Source organism: Protopterus annectens, chromosome 5.part0, assembly GCF_019279795.1.
Source record: "Protopterus annectens isolate FY-2018-M chromosome 5.part0, PAN1.0, whole genome shotgun sequence".
Classification (NCBI taxonomy): domain Eukaryota; kingdom Metazoa; phylum Chordata; order Ceratodontiformes; family Protopteridae; genus Protopterus; species Protopterus annectens.
Genome location: NC_056735.1, coordinates 733,915,428 through 733,934,074, shown reverse-complemented (window position 1 = coordinate 733,934,074; position 18,647 = coordinate 733,915,428). Strand labels below are relative to the sequence as shown.

The 18,647-nt window shown below is 40.0% G+C and overlaps 1 protein-coding gene across 2 annotated transcripts in view; it reads right to left on the bottom strand.

The window, feature by feature from the left end:
• DYNC2H1 (dynein cytoplasmic 2 heavy chain 1) overlaps positions 1–18,647 on the bottom strand; it is a 6,555,988-nt gene that overhangs the window by 4,158,900 nt on the left and 2,378,441 nt on the right. For both annotated transcript variants that reach the window (XM_044072582.1, XM_044072581.1), the window contains one exon: positions 15,004–15,386. In XM_044072582.1, coding sequence (XP_043928517.1) covers positions 15,004–15,386 — 383 coding nt within the window. The remainder of the gene's footprint in view (positions 1–15,003; positions 15,387–18,647) is intronic.

Below are 18,647 nucleotides of genomic sequence, written 5' to 3'. Positions count from 1 at the left end.
GTTTACCTGTTGCAGCAAAGCTTATTTATGAATTAGGCTTCATAAAAAAAGAGTGCTTCAGAACTCCTACACTTGGGTCCAGTTGAAGTAAATGTTAAAGATAATGTGTATGTTCGTTTGATTAGTTAATGGGCACAAATTTGTAGAGAGTATCAAGAAAAGCAATCAGCTAAGTAAAGAAAGATGGATGAGACATGCTCATACAAAATGCTGATGGATATTACTGTAAGTGTACATTTTTATGTTTGGGGGATTCTTATTCAGGCTATAATGAAAAATGTTTTGTATTAGTAACTGTTGGAGTAAATAAGAGAAACTGTGCATTTATTGTACTTTTTCTTACAATGTTTTATACTTTATGTGAGGTAATTCTTTGTAGTATATATTTAATTTTTATGCATTGTTAAGTTTTTAGTGCATTTTGCGTGAACAGTTATTTCAGCAGGTGACTGGAATTGTTCTACCTTTTAAAACTGTTTTATTTCAAGTCTATTTATTGTGGAACTTCTATAGACTTAATCTTGTAAATTTCTCCAAATGATTAATATTCATCTGTGCATAAGACTCTACTGGACTTAAACTGCTTACTACTGTATTTGCTATGTGGAATATAACTAACTGTTCATGTTTGTTATATGTACTTGTATTTTTGGAGCTTCTCTCCATGGGCCTCCAGTGAAACTGGGCTCTTAATGGCCCAGTGGACTATCCCAGTAAATAAATGCCAATAAATATGTTAGGATGGGCAATATCTTTCTGAAAGGTTAGATTTGTCTTAAACATCATGCTTATTCAGCATCTACTCCTGTTTCACTTTTGATGAAGATTGGATAAGCATTGTGTAGTTGTATAAGATTTTATTTGTGTATATTTCTGTGATACCTGAGTTTGTGTATGTGTGTTGATCTGCTAGAACTGCCCCTTGCACCTCTGTTGATGAATTTTAGCTGACTGTGATGTTGCATATAATATTAAGGTCTTTAAAATATAGCATCATATTTTAAAGAGAGAGTGTCAAAGAATGTGTTTAGAAAATATTTTCTGTATCAGCCCCTCTTCTAAAAATAACACATTTTAACTTTTTTTATAGTGGTCATAGGAATTTCTACGCAATTGATTCTTGTGACCACCTATGCTTCGTCAGTACTCACCCCTTGGCCATAATGCCCCCTTATTTTTTTTTTTTTAAGAGGGATAGGATTGTTAAATTTGAAATTAGTATGTTGGTGCTCCTCCAATAGTCTAAGCAGTTCCACAGGTGGAGGGGGGTGCTGCATGATGGATCTTGTCTCTCGGTCAAATTTTATCTGTTGGTGAAGATTTAGGTCACAGTTCTTTTATTTGTTGAACTATGCGACTTCAAGAGATTCTGGGGATATAGGACAATTGGCTCCCTAATGGCATGGAAGGCAATGCATAGATTCTCCCTCAAGAGTGTATATAATACTGAATAAAGAGATAATACTCTCAGTCCCTCTCTGTCATGGAAGCTTGTTTTTACAAGCACGCACATACACGTGTGTGTGTGTGTGTGTGTGTGTGTATATATATATATATATATATATATATATATATATATATATATATATATATATATCGTAGCAGTGGGCTTATAAATTAAGATCAGATGTTTTTGTATAAGGGGGCTATGAGTTTGGGTGCTGTTTGGCAAGTATTAAAGGTAATTCTTGTGTTTTCCGGTTAACTGAGAGTTTACTGTATTCTTGCTAACATTTCTATCTTAAGCACTCAAAGCAGAGCTCAGATACAACTTTTGTTGTTTTCCAAATAAAAGTGTGATTAGATTTCTCCCTTTAAAGTAGACTTTTGTTCCAAACATTCACTGCTGTATTTCAAAGCCAATTAATTTTCATATCACTCTGCATATACTGCTGAAACTCTTGAAGCTTCTTTTTACTCCCAGCTGCTCTTCAAACAAATCCTTTTTGTTACTCTGGAAGAAGCAACCAACTCAGCATATCTGCTTTATGCTTTCCTTTTCCTGGTGTGTATTTTACAAGTGTTATATTTCTGCAGTCTGACCAATTTTTCAAAACTGGTGGTGCCTTGTATTTGTCCCAAATGCCAACAGACCATTAAGAAGCCTAGCTCAAATTTTCACCTGCCCCAAAGCACTGTCTGGATATGTGACTTGCATAGCTCTCAACTAATCAGGGACAAATCTCAACAGAATCAGGGACAAGTTTACGATATTGGTACTATTAACTTGAGGCACTGTCAGAACAAGAACATGTGAATTAATATTAATTTTTTGAAATAAAAGAAGTCTAGAACTCTAATTATTATCATTATTTATTAAGAATAATTGACCCCCACGTCCTTAAAATTTTTGTCAAAAATCAGAGTTGTCCCAGAAAATTAGGAAAAGTTGTAAGGTATGCTTGCTTAAGGTCACAAGGTAGGCAAAAAAGACTGACGGAATCAAACCCTATACCACAGCAGTGGTTTGTTAAAAGCTCGCAGCCTTAGTCCTCTGTGTTAACTGCCAAGCTACCACTATTTTCCCTTCTCAATTTTCAGCTTCTTCCATTTGCTGACATGACATACTGTGTTTGTTTAAACTCAGTCTCATCCCATGTGCCTTCAACTTTGTATTCCTGTTTCCTAGATTTCCTGAAGTTCCTGATCAGAGTCTGCTTGTGGTTCATACAACCACCACTTTGTTCAAACTGCTAATCAGTGACACCTGTAAGACCCAATGGTCTAATAAATTGAGTACTTACAGCAAATACCACAGCTTCCAGCTGCTCATGATGAGAAATGTTAAGACTTTTCCCAACTTTAAGTTAGTGGTTACTAAGGTGAAGGAACCACAACTCAAGTTTTTTCTCATATGGACTCCGGAAGAACATCAGCCTGCTGTCTATTCTATTTCTATTCAGCAGTTAATAGCATGCATTGCACACTCATGTAAAGGTTCGTTACTTTAAATTCATAACAAATAAACAAAAAGTTACGTATTTACCATAACAACAGATCTACAGTGGCAGTTTCATATCTTTCACCTGGAGGACTAAGAACAGAAGATACTTACTTACCTTGGCTCATAAAACTTTCTCAGGACAACCAGTCCATCCCCTTAAACACAATGTAAAATGCCCGAGGACCCATTTTTCAGATCTCTCTCAGGTCTGCAAGGTCAAAGTAAAAGAAAAGGAGATCAAGAAAGCAGACACAGGAAAAATGATACAACTTCCTTTAGACCTAAAGGCTGGGGGAAGGAGGGAGATAATGGTAAAGGATATGAAACTATTCAAGGCAGTTATATCATTATGGTAAGTAACTCTGTTTCATATTCTTCACCTGTATGAGAGACTCCTCAGCCAGCTGTGGAGCATACGAGGGGAGAGTCTGTAAAAGGGTGGAGTCCCAGACAGGGCACGCTCATAAGAAGCAACCTAGTACTGGGGTAATCTAAGATGCAGAAAATGACCACTAAGTGACTACAGACAAAAGATTCATAAAGTTATTAGCATAAATTGACACATAGCAAGAAAAATCTCAGGCTATGCAAAGTCCTGTCTTAACTTCAGTAACAGTTCCATAGCTATGGGAGGCTGAAGTTGCACTGCACTTATTACCAAATGATTTAGAGAACAAGTAAAAGTACAGTTGTGTACACTTACCCTAAATGTAGATGTTAGAGTGTATTCACTGCTGCAGTCATCACATTAGGGTAATCAGCTGGCAGGTTTCCCTCAGTCGGCCTGATTAACAAAGGCTTGGGTCCTGCGTCGGTTGCTGTCCCTTCTTCCATCACGTCAGGTCGTCAGGGGTATATAAAACATGCAGCCAACGCCATTACATCAGTTTTTCTTGCCCCAGATGTCAGGTGCCCCCCTAATGGGGAGCAAATAAACATAAAAACACAAAGGTATACCTCTGACAAAAAGCAAATACACCAAAAAGGCTTTTAAGCATAGTAAAGGAAAATAGAGGTATAGCCAGAAAAAGTTAAGGGGGTGGAGGGAAGGTAACCAGGACTGCAACAGTGAATACACTCGAGCATCTACATTTATAGTAAGTGTACACAACTGTACTATGTTCTTCGTGTTTCACTGTTGGTCATTACATTTGGGTAGATTCCCAAAGCTATGGTTGGGAGGAGGAGTTTATACAGCATTAAGGCCAGCTATAAGGCCCTGCAAGACAGCAGTGGCAAAGCCAGCTCTGGCTTTAGAGAAAATTGGTAAATGATAATGCTTGGTGAAAGTATGTACAGAGCGCCAGCTAGCAGCTTCTAGGATGTCCCTGGCAGGAACACCTCTGAGAAAGGCTGCAGAAGTAGATGCAGCCCTGGTGGAGTGAGATCTGATCCCCTGGGGGATAAGTTTTCCATGGTGCTTATAGCAGAAATGAATGCAATGGCTTATCCATTTAGAAATGGTTTGTTTTGAAATAGCCTTCCCCACTGCCCCTGCAGCAAATGCTACCAGCAGTTCAGATTTTCTTCGAAGTTTAGTCCTGTCCAAGTAGAATCTAAGTTGTCTGTGCACATCCAAGGAATGCAGAATACGTTCCCCTTTGTTCTGTGGATTGGGAAAGAAGGTTGGCAAATGAATAGACTGATTAAGAGCCACACTGGAAACCACCTTGGGCATGAAGGATTGGATTGGTCCTGAGATATACCCTGTCTGCATGAAAGATGATGAAAGGCTCCACTGCCATATGGGCCTGTAATTCAGATATCCTTCTAGCTGAAGTGATTGCTAAAAGGAAGGCTGTTTTCCAAGAAAGAAATTTTAAGTCTGCAGTAGCAGATGGCTCGAAAGCAGGTAGAGTGAGTTTCTCCAAAACAAAGTTAAGGTCCCAGGCAGGGGTTGGAGCTCTCCTGGGTGGTCTAAAGTTTTTTGCCCCTCTGAGATACTGCTTGAGCAGAAGATGAGAGAAGAGGAGAGGTTATGTGTTATAATGAGCTGAAATAGCAGAGGCGTGGATTTTAATGGAGGAAAAAGACAGGCCCTTGTGAAGCATTTCCGTTAAGTATTGCAAAATCTGAGGTAAGTTGGGTGCTGCTGTGCTCATCCCTTGAGATTGGTTCCAGGCACAGAATCTTTTCCATTTGTCAGCATAAGATTTTCTAGTACTAGGTCTCCTTGCCTCCAAGATGATGTCCATCACAGGTTTGCTGAGGGATGATAAGGATGAATTTAAGTGATTAGCCAGGCTGCAAGGTTCAATGCTGAAAGCTGAGGGTGCAGAATTTGGTTCTCCTGCTGAGACAGCAAGGAAGGGGTCTGAGGCAAGTGCCATGGAGATAACTGCAACACACTGAGCAGGAGGGGGTACCAGTGTTGGCGCAGCAAGTCTGGAGCAATCAAGATCATCCTTGGTTTGTCCTGTTTGACTTTTAGTAGAACTTTGGAGAGCAAAGGTAGTTGAGGGTAAGGTGTAGACTGATAGGTTTTTCCAGCTGAAGGACAGAGCATCCACTTTCCAGGCTTGTTTGTAGGGAGTCCTTGTGCAAAACCTGTCCAACTGGTAGTTCTGGGGGGAGGCAAATAGATCTATGTCTGGTCTCTCCCATTTGCTTGTCAACATGTTGAAAATACTTGGCTCCAGTTTCCACTCGTGTGGGTCCATGAGGTTTCTGCTTAGTCCGTCTGCCAGTGTATTCAATTTTCCTGGCAGGAATTGAGCTTGTAGGTGCACTTGGTAGCTCAAGACTGTGTTCCACAATGCCATGGCTAGTCTGCAGAGGGGGTAGGAATGTGTACCCCCCTGCTTGTTTATGTACTACATAACCGTGGTGTTGTCTGTCTTTACCATTAGCTGTCCTGGAAGAATGTAGTCTCTGAAGGCTGTCAGAGCATTCTGTACAGCTAACATTTCTTTTTGATTGATATGTAGGTGCATTTGATTTGGGTTCCATTTGCCCTGAATGCACTTCCCTGCCAGGTGAGCCTCCCGTGCATAGTCTGATGCATCTGTAGTTAGGGTTTGGGTGGCAGGGGGTAGTATGAATGGTAGTCCCTTGTTTTGGTGGTGGGCCTCTGCCCACCATAGGAACTCCAGGCCTAGGCAAGGTATGATAGGAATCATTGTTTCCAGGCTGTGATAATGTTGACTCTATAGACTTTTTAGATACCACTGTAGTTTTCTCATATGCAGTCTTGCAGATGGAATTAGAAGAATGCAGGAGGCCATGAACCCCAAGGACTGCAGTACTTGTCTTGCAGATAGTAGGGTTTTTGTGGCCACTTGTTTGAAGTAAGTTACCAAATGAGTTTGTTTTTTGGCGTGAGGAAAGCCATCTGGGCAGTTGTATTCAAGCTTGCACCCAGGAATGTAATTTGTTGACAGGGTACCAGTTGTGATTTCTTTTTGTTTATGGTGTACCCCAGAGAAGTTAGAACCCTTTTTACAAACGCCAGATGATTTAAAAGCATGCCCTGGTTTTCTGCCTGAATTAGACAATCGTCCAGGTTTGGATATATCTGAATATTTTTTTGCCTGCAAAATGCAATAACTGGAGCCAGGCATTTTGTGAATACCCTGGGAGCAGTAGACAAACCAAAGGGCAGTGCAGAGAATTGATAATGCGAGTAGCCTGCTTTGAAGTGTAGGTATCTTCTGCAAGATTCCCTGATTGGGATGTACAGGTATGCTTCTTTTAAATCTAGAGTTGGCAACCAGGCGTCTTTGCCTAGCATAGGAAGTTATTGGTGAAGAGTCAGCATCTTGAATTTTGGAATCGCCAGAAAAGTGTTTAGGATAGACAGATCCAGGATTGGACGCCATGATTTGTCTTTTCTGGGTACCAGAAAAAGCCTGGAGTAGAAACCTTGTCCCTTTTCCTCTTCTGGTACCCGCTGAATAGCCCCCATGCTTAGAAGGGAAAGTAGATGTTTTTGAGCCTCTGCCCACTGATTTGGGGGCAGGTCTGGCCACCAGTTTGCTGTTGGCAACATGTGGAAATGAAATCTGTATCCCTGGGACACTATATTTAAAACCCATTTGTCCTGGGTTAAGAGTTCCCAGTTCTTTACATGAAGAGCAATCTTCCCCCCCAAAGGGGCAGTCAAAAGATAAGTGCTTGGGAATTTTAAAAGGAAGTCATTGAGACTGTTTACCATAGGGGGTGTCTTGTTATTTCCAGATTTGGAAGTGGAGGCCCCCTACTGCTTAGTTCTGAGAGTTCCCTGGGACTGCAACCTGGGGTTTTTGCTGTGTCTGGGTTTGGCTTGAGAGGACCTGGAAGGGACTGGAAAGGACCAATTCTTAGTAGGCCAGTGCCTTCTAAATCTTGGAGGTTGCACTTGTAAAACATCTTTAACAGTTTGCATAGATTTAGCTTTATCTTCCATCTTTTTAAGAACTTCTTCAGCCTTGTTGCCAAACAGGCAGTCCTGATTTAAAGGAGCATCCAACAATTTAGCTTTAACATGATCAAGCAAAAATTGCTCCTTTAGTCAAGCATGCCTTCTGAGGACAGACCCAGTAACAGCAGCCCTGCAAGAGGCCTTTAAAGAATCAAAACCACATTGCAATGTATGTTTTCCAACTTGTTCAGCAGAATGCATTAAATCCTGTAAATCTTTATTTTCCACACAGTCAGGAATCAACATCATTTTCTGTTTAAGCAGTCCAATAATATGTTGTTGATATTTTAACATATGAAATTGGCAGTTTAAAGCTCTGATTGCCAAGACTGCAGAAGTATAAACCTTTTTACCCCATCTATCCAATGCCCTATAGTCTCTATCAGAAGGGGTAGGATTTTTAGCAGTAGAAGCTTTAATGCCCTTGGGCCCCTGAGAAATAGTCTCTGGATCTGCAACAGGATTTTTGAAAAGGAACTTGTGGGACTCAGGAACACTGTAGTATCTGTCAGGTTTACTAGGAGCCGGAGGCAGGGAATCAGGGGCCAAACTGGATTCCGAGAACACATCATCAACAATGTCTAGTACAGGAGGGTATAGCCAAAGGCCTATGCTGAGGTAGAAGGAGGAAATCCCCAAGCCTCTTTTTTGAATCAGAAAATTCCTGGCTTTCCCAGTGGAAATGCTCCCTTAAAGTACGTAAAGTTTTCCCAAAAGAAAAATCCTCAAGAAGGGAAGCAGAGGGAATGGAATCCTCTGCATCAGAATACTCATAAGTAGGTATGGACAAATCCAGGTCATCAGAGGAGTCAGAAGAAACAGAATCCTGATCAGAAGATTCATAATCAAGTTCAGTCCTAGGCTCTTAGATGGGGGGGGGGGGTTGACTACCCCTGATTAGAGTAATTAGATCTTCAGCCATTTTTATCATTTGTTTTTCAGGCATAAGGGCCTGAGCATGTGGCTTGGGCGTTGGTTTTTTAGACATGGATCAAGACTTAGGCCTTAGTAATGAAGGTGGCATCGATTTAATATGCAAGTCTGTAGGCCTGAATACACCCTCAGAAGCCGGTGCCTGCACAGCGGCTCCGGACCCATCCAAGGTGAGACATCCGCGGGTACCATAGTTGAAGTATCTCGCTGCATACCGGACTCCGAATGGGTCTCAGTAGAGGCCTGCAAATCAGAAGTAGCGGTTATCAGGGGCTGCAAAAGCACCTGAGTACCGGCGAACTGGCGACTGGCTTAGGTGAAGCGTCGTTGGCAGTTTTGGACCTCGGCGGCCTGTCTCTGTCTTTATCTTTGCATTTTTTCGGAATCCCAGTAGTTGGATGGCTAACCGACGACATTTCTGGATAATTAAACCGAGAACCGAAATATTTAGAGGCAAAAATATACAGACGACAGATAATGCTCTGATTAAATAAAGCAGAAAACCGACAACAAGGTACGTTGTGGTCAGGGCCTAGGCAAGGAATACAGTACGAATAAAAATCTTTATGAGATATTTGCTTTCCACAAGTAATGCAATTATTAACTTTTACTGACATCGGTAAGGAGCAAAAAAAAGTTTCCCCAACGGGGTACTTAGCTTTAAGTTGAAGACTTCGGTTCTGAAACTTGAAAACAAAAATTTCAGGAGTCGGCTGACTGGCACTTGCGAACTGCTTCTGCTTTGGGCACTGCATGGCAAGAAAGACTAATGTAATGGCATCGACTGCATGTTTTGTACCCCTGACTACCTGACATCATGGAAGAAGGGACAGCAACCGATGCAGGACCCAAGACTTTGTTAATCAGGCCGACTGAGGGCAACCTGCCAGCAGATTACCCTAATGTAATGACTGCAACAGTGAAACATGAAGAGCATCCATGGTTACAGCTTGTCAAAAAGAGCATGAAAGTTCTAAGTACTAGATGGCTACATGCAAGGATACTGGGATGAAAGACAGATACCACTAAGAATTAAAAAATAAGAGTGTAACAAATACTTGGAAGTGGCTTGGAGATGCTTTAGCAACTAACAGTCAGTACAGAGAAGCTAGACAATGGGTTGAAAGCAAAAAGCCTTTCGGAGGGCAAAACATTCTAAGGTCTCAGAGGAGGATATATCACCTGGATAAAGCAGGAGAGTTTTGAGTATGCACGTGTACTACATCGATAAAGACTGATTGGTAATTGTTGGCCGTACCATACAAGGAATCTGTGACAATGTATATGGGGGAAGAACCGCAGTCAGGTTCAACTTCTAGCAAGTCAGCACAGAGAAGCTAGCTCATACAGGAAAATGATAAGCCTCCCAAGAAACCAGTGATGAGACCTTCCAAGGAAATACCCACACTAGAAAAATAGAAGAGATGACTAAGTAAACAAGGACTGCTATACTCTTGGGTTAAAGAAAAAGAAGCATTCAAAGGCTGGGATGGGCCAACAGTCCAAGTAAAAACTCCCACCAGCAAGTATAAATGCCAGTCAGGAGACAGGCTCTCCACATGCAGCATGTCTGAAGCAGCTGCAAGTGCACATGCAAGTCAGTTAACCAACATACCTAGCTGTAAACTACACAAAGAATGTTTTAAAAGGTCTCCCAAAAATCTCACCATTAAGACAGACTGTAGCAAAAAGGCCATTATGCCCAAGGCACTGGAAGAAATGCTGAAAGTAAGTCATAAAAGGAGGATGTTGGACCTTAGTGAACTCTTAGCAGATCAGAAATACAGGCTATTAGCCATACCTAACTGTCCAAATTTTCGGCTCAAATTTTTGGTCCACTCCTCTTACAATTTTAATTTTTCTGGCAAATAAATGGGATAACCTAAGGATTGAAGTCACTAAATAATGACATACATTTGAGTTTCAGACTTCATATCTTTCAGAAAATGTATGTTAAAACAAACCATGTTACTCTAGCACCTTTCTAAGTTTATAAAAGTAATATTTAAAATATGTCTCTATTTTTGGGCTTTTGTCTCCCTATTTTGTCGGGCGTTGTCCAGATTTCTTCCACTAAGTGGTTGAGAGGTATGGTCGGAGCAGATTGAGTAGGAAAATAGACATGGTTGAGTGACTCTGGAAGAAAAGTATGATTAAGGGATTAGGGAAGTTATTGTATAAACCACCTTTAGAGAACTGCCTTGAGGGACAACAGGAGGAGCATTCCCTAAGGCAAATATATATATGCCTACACAAAAGATCAAGGGATATAGAGTGGGGAATTTCGAGATCAAGAAGGCAAATCAAATGAAGACCACTGGAGACATAAAGACTTCAGTACAGAATGGTAAACGGTCTTGACTAATCCCGAAGTCAGGAACAAGGAAACACTTTGTCCCGAGCCTGCTTCCTGGAGAGATATTGGAGTCCTAGACATATGCTGTGAGCAGAGCTATGGGCTCAGATGACCCTGCATAAATCCCCTAAACCAGATTCTAAGCAGCAGAGCATCTTAGAAAATCCTGCACCTGACTACAAACCAAGATCTTAGCAATGTGACCATTTCAGAAGACCCTGCATCAGGCCACAAACCATGCTCCTAAGGTGATCTCCTCAAAAGATCTTGCATCAGACCACAAACTAAGCTCTTCCTAAGGTGATCAGCTCCAAAGATCCTGCATCAGATCCCTAAACAAATGCCCTAGCATGGTCAATAAGCATCAACTAATCTCTAACATCCCTGCATCAGGTTGTGAACAACGTCCTAGCAAGGGAGAAAACTCTAGTCTGTATGGAAAAAAATGCACTCCAACATCTACCCTTACCATTGCTAGCACAGTGCTATGACCATTTTAGCAGAAAGGAAGATACAGCCTCAACTAAAAAACACCCTGTTTCAGAAATAAATGTTCTCTGTTAGAGCACATTCCCATGTGTCAAAGGTTCAGAACGAATTCTTAACTGACTGAACAGAAATACACTATTGCAGTAACTCACAGTGGTAACCAAGGTAATGAAAAGGGGTGTTCTGCTCCACTGCTCTGCTGTAGCAGAGAAGAAGAAAAGCACAAGAGGTGATAGGAATGCCAACTTCATTGCCAGAGATGCCTGGTCCCAGTAAACTGACAAAAATAAAGTACTGAAATGTAAAAAGGAAAAACAATTAAGTCTTAGAGCACTGGGCCACTAATGCAGCAGCGGGCAAGAAAAACACATACCTGTTCCATACTTAAGAGTCCTCAAGGCAGATGTATCTGAAGGTCCTCAAATATTTGCCATAAGAATCCCAGGGTTTACCTAACCGCTACAATAACATCATTCAAGTGTCAACAGGGCACCTGGGATCAACAGCTGTCAACCCTGGTGTCCAAAAATAACTGAAAATAAGTAAGGAGAACAGGGAACCAACAAGGTACATGGCAGGTAGCTTATTCATGAGTAACCTCTGGTAGTACTGGACATTAGCCAAGAAAAGGGGGTCTGAAGAGCCAGAAGGAACAGAAAGAGATGAGAGGAAGGGGATAGCCTGGTTAGCCTTGAAGAACAAGTTGAAAAGGAGAGTAAAGATCACATCCAAACTCAAAGGATATAGCTGGACTGAAGGCTGACCCTGTATATTCCAACACATACTTCCATGGAAATCCGTACACCCCATGAAGATGTTGGGGCTGAGAGAGTTAAAATCAATCCCAACACAATCAAGTTTCACCCCAGTGAGGGGAACACTGACCTTGAAATAACTGTTACTCCCAGGAGATCTCATGGACAAGATAAGGAGAGGTTGATGGTGTCCAGGCCAAACTCACAGAGACATGATCAACAATGAAGAAAGCTACAGATAGGGAAATTTAAAGCCAACAGCTTCAAGTTCACTCCTGCTGAGGTCAAGTTTTAATCTGAAGGAACATGTAGATACTGAGGTGGTATCAGAAGCTGAATGAAGTTGAGGCAGACGCCATCAATATGGAAGTCACCTTGAAGGGACCTGCTAATTTCTAAGGAGAAAAGCATTCCAGGAAGATCTTTCAGTGATGTAAGGAAACAAGAAAAGGCATCATCTCATGATTGGAATCATAATAATGGAAGACATTAACCATGAGGAAGGGGGGATCAAGCCTGAAACCTCAATAATGTCAAAAGACAGAACCAATACCAAGTATACAGGATCCAACTACCAATGGAGCTAATATAAAACTAGCGAGAGACTGCAAGCAAACCACCAGTTGAACATCAACTAAAAAACAAAAAAAACATACAGACTTCAACAGGTGCCAAGAAAAATCACCTCTGAAACAAGAAAGAAAAAGGTTGTTGAGATTGACTGAGATAACTGTGGTAGTGGTAAAGAAACACAGACCATACCAAGCACATCTGTCAGAGAAGCTGCAGCAAGAAAAACATACAAACCGAACAGTAAAGTACAACAGAACTAAATTCCATACCCAATACATTATTAAGAACAGAAAAAAGTAGTACAGAAATGTCAACCAACACAGATTTACTCTAGAAGGGGGATCTTGCATAACAGAAAGATAAGGCATAACAAGCTACATACAGTACAAATTTAGCAGTAAGCCAGAGTACTACAAAGGAGCAACAATTTCCTCTGCAAGAATTAACAAACACATGGAAACACCAGTCGGCATAGATTCACTGTGGACATAGAAGGCATCACAAACAAGAAAGGCATAACAAAACTCATCACATACACTAAAGAGAACAGTCTGCAAGATAAATTAATATTGAAAATCATTAAAACAAAATGCATCAATCACTCAACTCAGACTTGTAGGAAAGAGACTATTCAATATATCAAAGTACAAATCAATCGGCCTAATAAATATATCCAGGGACATAAAGGCATTACAGAATTACGCACATTGAGTTGAAAATTCCAGATTTCACATAACTGGCAGAAAAAGGGCATTAGTTATGAAAAGTAGGACAAAAGACAGCACTGCATTAAATGAAAGAACTGCAACATTTCTGACAACAGCAAAAATCTACAGTAGATAATGAAGCATTCAATTGTAGGGAAACGTACAGATCCTTAATAATTGCCTTCCAAACTCGTTTTATGTTCTAGAATAAAACAAAGCTGCGGAATAAGGCACAATGACTGGAAAATATGAGGTTTCAGATAACTGATGGAAAGATTTAGCTCTGCAGATGGGGGTGGGGTGGCAACTATGACATGAAGAGCCAAAAAAGAGGCAACAGCAAACCAAAATCTACAGTTAGACAAGGAAACTCTAAACTGCAGGAAAAAAAACCCAGGAGAGATCCTAATTAACAGCCCTAAAAACCTTTCTTTCTTAATTTTAATTAGAAACTAAATCAAATAAGGGGCTAGGGACGCTTAATTCAAAATGGTGTCAAAACGAAGCAGGGGATGGAACAATGACTAAGTAAACTCTGTTCTGACAAGAAAAGTGTTCCAAAAAATAAAAAGGAACATGCTGACCTTGAATGCAGCTCTGCCATATTCTAGTCCAAAAAATAAAGGAAAATACCCACTAAAATGTAAGACAAATAACCAGATAGCCTAGGTCCATTTTTCAGAGTTGATGACTCCTTCCATGACTGAACAGATCTGGACATGGGCCCTCAAACCCTGTGCACTGTGGGTAAGGGGAGGCAAGGCATCTTCTTTTAACAAGGTTAAGCAGTAGTGATTTGTTTGGTTCAGTAGCTGCCTGTTTCATCATCTATAATACTAAATACACCATGCATTTTGTGTGTGCCCTAATAGACGAACCACATAAAAGGAAGATATGGAGGGAAAACACTATGCAAGTTTAACATTTTCTATTAGGACCACATTATTTAAATACATGCATTAACAAATGCACAATCATGGCATTTAACTGCAATTGTGCATCTACAACTTAAAAAATAAACAAGTAATTATTTCACAGACCACAGCTCACTGGGGCAGTAGCAATGTATGGAGGATCATGCTAAGCTGTTCTAACTAGCTCTGCAAGCTATTAAAGGGCATACTGAAATCAAGTCATGAGTATGCATGAGTTAAGAAGCACCAAAGAAACACTGGTGTCACTTGCTCAGCAAAAAAACCACACCAATCTGACATCAGGACTACCAGAAAAGTGTTCTTTATCTTTATATCGGGTACCTGAAGTCATATTTCAATAATGACATTAGAACACTGCAAGGGTGGAGTGATACAGTCTGGAAATGCTGCCCTCTGGACTTATGATTAGACATTAAACATAGATATCATGTTTAAATCAGTGGTACTTCAGGTGGATACAAAAGTTTCAGACACTTTTTTTACTGAAACAACAAACAGCATATACAGAAAAATCACTCAAAAAACAGTAGTGGAACTTAAAATAAATAAATAAAAAATACAAAAATAAAATCAGTAGCAAAATTTCTCTGAAGTCCTGGACAGATTACTCCTACAGAGTATAACTGTCACCTTGAGTCTGTGCAGGAAAAATAGCCATATGCCTAGTTGGACTAACCAAGTCAATACAAAGTAAACAATACAAAATAATTAAATAAAATAACTGGTTGTGAATGTCCAATCACTTTCCCAAAGCACTGTATCATAATACAATGTAAGGATCTACCTCTTTGTTGTGCATAAAACAAAACAAACATGACAATGTGCATTTTCACAAACTAAAAAAGAAGCATTAATTACCATAACTGTCTATATGGGAAACAGCCTCTATGAAGGCTTTAAAAGTTTATTTACCTGAAGTCTTCATCCACTCTTCTGAAGCGTGCCTGCTCCCTTGGCAAAGCTCCACGACCAAATATGGGTTCTAAATAAACCCATTTCCTCTGAATCTGGTTTAGGTTGTGAAGGTATTCATCAAGTTCGGCCATTTTTGTCTCATAAATAGAGACTTTGTCTTCAAATCCTTTGTAATATGGAGAATCCTTTAGAGACTGAAGAAGGCAGCGGTTGTCTCCAACCTGGTTTACAATATCCTTCCAGTCCTTGATCAGTTTACTCATTCGATTCTGGCTGTCTTGATAATCAGTTAATGTAAAGACAGTAGCAGCTCCCCAAAGATCCAGTTCACGAAGGGCTTCCCGGATAGTTACCTCACCTTGTGCACGATTGTTCAAGTCCTACGTATTAAAAATATTTTTGTAATAAAGTTTTTAATAAGGGAATCTTTACTTTTCTAAACCAATTTCCAGAACAATATTACATTTCCTATACAAGTCAAAACTGTGCAAGTCTTCTTCTCTTGTTAACCTCTTAAATGCTTTGGTACCTCAGGTTATATAACAGATATGTAATCACCATACTGGATGATATGTGAGGAGACATACTACACTGAAGCACTATTGGGACTCCTGATATCTTGATTTTTGGAGAATTATTGCCTTCTCTAAATTCAATGGGGGGTGGAGGCCTCCTGCTTTCATGACATGCACCAGGCAAAGGGGAGCCCAACTAGGCCCTGTGATCCCTAATATAAATTCCATCAAGTAAATAAGGAAATGTGAAAGAAAGAGAAAAAAAAAACGAGAAACATAAAATTACATGCCTACATACTTTTCAGGGCACCATCTTCACAGGAGTGTGGAGGGTCATGCAACACAATGAGACAGCAAACAAGTACAACTATAAGAGTTCCTACACAGGTCAACCGATTTGGTGTGTACAGATCCGCTATGTCTGAAATTCAGTGCCCTCTGCAATGTCTCACTGCTAGAAAGAATCTAAAGCAGTACCCAAAACTTTCCAGGGTTACAGGATACACTGAAAAGTCTCACTACAAAAGACTCAAAGTCAAGTTCTAATGGTTTGAAATGTGAAAACCTTATTCCCAAAGTCATAATCCAAGCAGCAGTGCTTCCTGAAATTATGTTAACAAAGACCAAGTAGCTGCAGCACACATGTCCGCAAGAGACATTCTTAAAACAGGCAATTATAAATGCCCACTGTTTTAGTGGACTTGACCTCGCATCATTATCAAATGGGTGGTTTGTTACCTGGTGATAGAAAATGATGTAGTCAGCATTTCACATAGAAAGAGTTTGGTTCACAATAGTCATTCACTCTGTTCCTGAAGTAAATTAACAAACTATCCATTTCCTAAAATTCTTTCCTCTTTCTTAGGTAAAATCTAAACAGATATTACAAAGCAGGGATATAAAGTGCTAACCTTCTCTCCTCCCATAAACTTTGCTCCAAAAAGAAAATGGATAGCCTGATTGGAGAATTCCAAAACCACTTTCAAAAGGATACACAACTTGATCTTAAGAGAGAGAGTCTTTGCGAAAGGCATGATGCGGCCCCCTCCACACAATAGCCTGAAATTGTGAAAGCTATATAATGGAGTTAATGGCCACAAAAACAAACAAAAAAAGCAGCATCTCTCTGTTGAGTGATAAAATAATATATACTTATTCTACTTAACACTAAAAGAAGAAGTTGTCTGAAAGAAAACTGCTCCAAAGGAGGATGGTGGCATGATATTCCCGACTTATAACAAATTACTTTTAGTTGATAAAAATGAGATAGTATGTAGATAGTTCTCAATCTAATTGCAAAGACCCTCCGTGATGAGTACTTGGTTTGAGTAAATCTGAAGCAGGGTTCACAGGATGGAAGAGCAAGAAAACTGCAGTCTTCCAAAAGTATCCAAACTCCAAAAGTCATGATGATCAAGCAGCTGCAGCAAAATTTTCTGAAATATATAAATTCTCGAACTAAGCACTAGAGCAGTCATGTCCAACCCGCAGCCAGCGGGCCACATGCAGCCCTCAGAGCTCTTTCATGTGGCCCACAACCTTTAACTGCAACTTCAGTGTACACATTCGCCAAAGCACATTTTTCGTTTGTTTTTCGCACCCATGACGTGTAACCGCAACGTCGGTGTGCACCCTTCCTGTTTTGCTTTTTTCACACCAAAGTAGGATCTGTGTGTTCGCCCCACTGTGTTATTTCACACCGAAGAATCAGTGTGTGTGTTCGCACTGAAGAGGGATCCGTGTACAGATTTGCCATCATTGCCTTTGAAAGGGACAGCACCTAATTGTATTAATAGGTAAGTGCAGAGTGAGTGAGTGCATACATGAAATCAAAATGTTTGTGCACGTGAAAGTAGAAGTGTGTATGTGTGTGTGTTTGTGTGTGTGTGTATGTGCATGCATGAGAGAGAGTGCTGTACTAAATTAACGTACCTGTCAACTATATGGATTTGCAAAGAATGTCACTATCTCCTCCGAGCTCACAAAGAGTGTGGAACAAATGGGTGGCAATCAGCTAAGTAAGTCTAAATGTAGAAGGCTGTATTTTTTGTAAGAACATCATGTTATAACTCTCTGAAAATTTTGTTAATAAATCAATTTGTTAGAAAATTTCGAGAGTCAGAAATTTGGTCCTGTATGACTAGGTACCACTAATATTACTACATACACATTGGTTACTGTTTTTTCTTATTCATTTGATAATTTTCAGGCAGACAACCAAGTATACATCAGAATCCTATCATTAGGGTGTCCTCTGAAATCACATCTAGAATAATAGCTGTTCCTCAGTCTATATGATTTTTACTCTCATTTTAAATGTATAGCATATGGTTATTTTACTTGTTTAGGAAGACGTTTACATATTTGAGAATATGCAGCCTGTTTTTCTAGATTCTGTTAGCTCATGCAGTGGGCTGTATAAAGCTGAATATTCTCTTGTTTGCCCTAATAATTTTATAATGATGGCAGGAAGTGTGATGTAGGGATATTGACATTTGTAGGCAGTGTCATATCTAGGCCGGTATAGTAATAATATATTGATAGACTACCTCTGTAAACCATTCAGTTAAGAAAAATCTTACCAATGACAAATATCCTGTGTTGCTTTAACATTGGGCTTAAAAAGAAGATGCATTTCTGTACAGAAGTGAATAATGTAGTATAAAAATTGTCATTTAATTTTGTTTTATAATTAAAATTCAAGATGCACTTTTCCTTTGCCTTTGAAACTGGGAGCACAGACAGAGTTTTATTATAGGGAATTATTCCAGTACCATGGCTTGAAAAGACTATGGTGTACAAGGTCCTCGGTTCAAGACTGTGCATGGCAGATTATTTTTACAGCTCTGATGGAGTAGTGGAAAATGTCCTACGACTATAGCCAACTTTTTTGGAAATATAGCCATTTATGTACAGGAAGTAGAAATAAAGTACAGTTTTGTAAATACCATAAATGTAGATGTTCGAAGATCCACATTGCTGCAGTCCTTACACTTGGGTAGTCCGCTGTCCTCGGTCGGCCCGAATATCAAAGTATTAGGCTGACGTCGGTCAAGGCGCTTAAGACTGACATCAGAACGTCAGGGTACAAATGCGCATGACCGACGTCATATTCTCAGTCTTTTC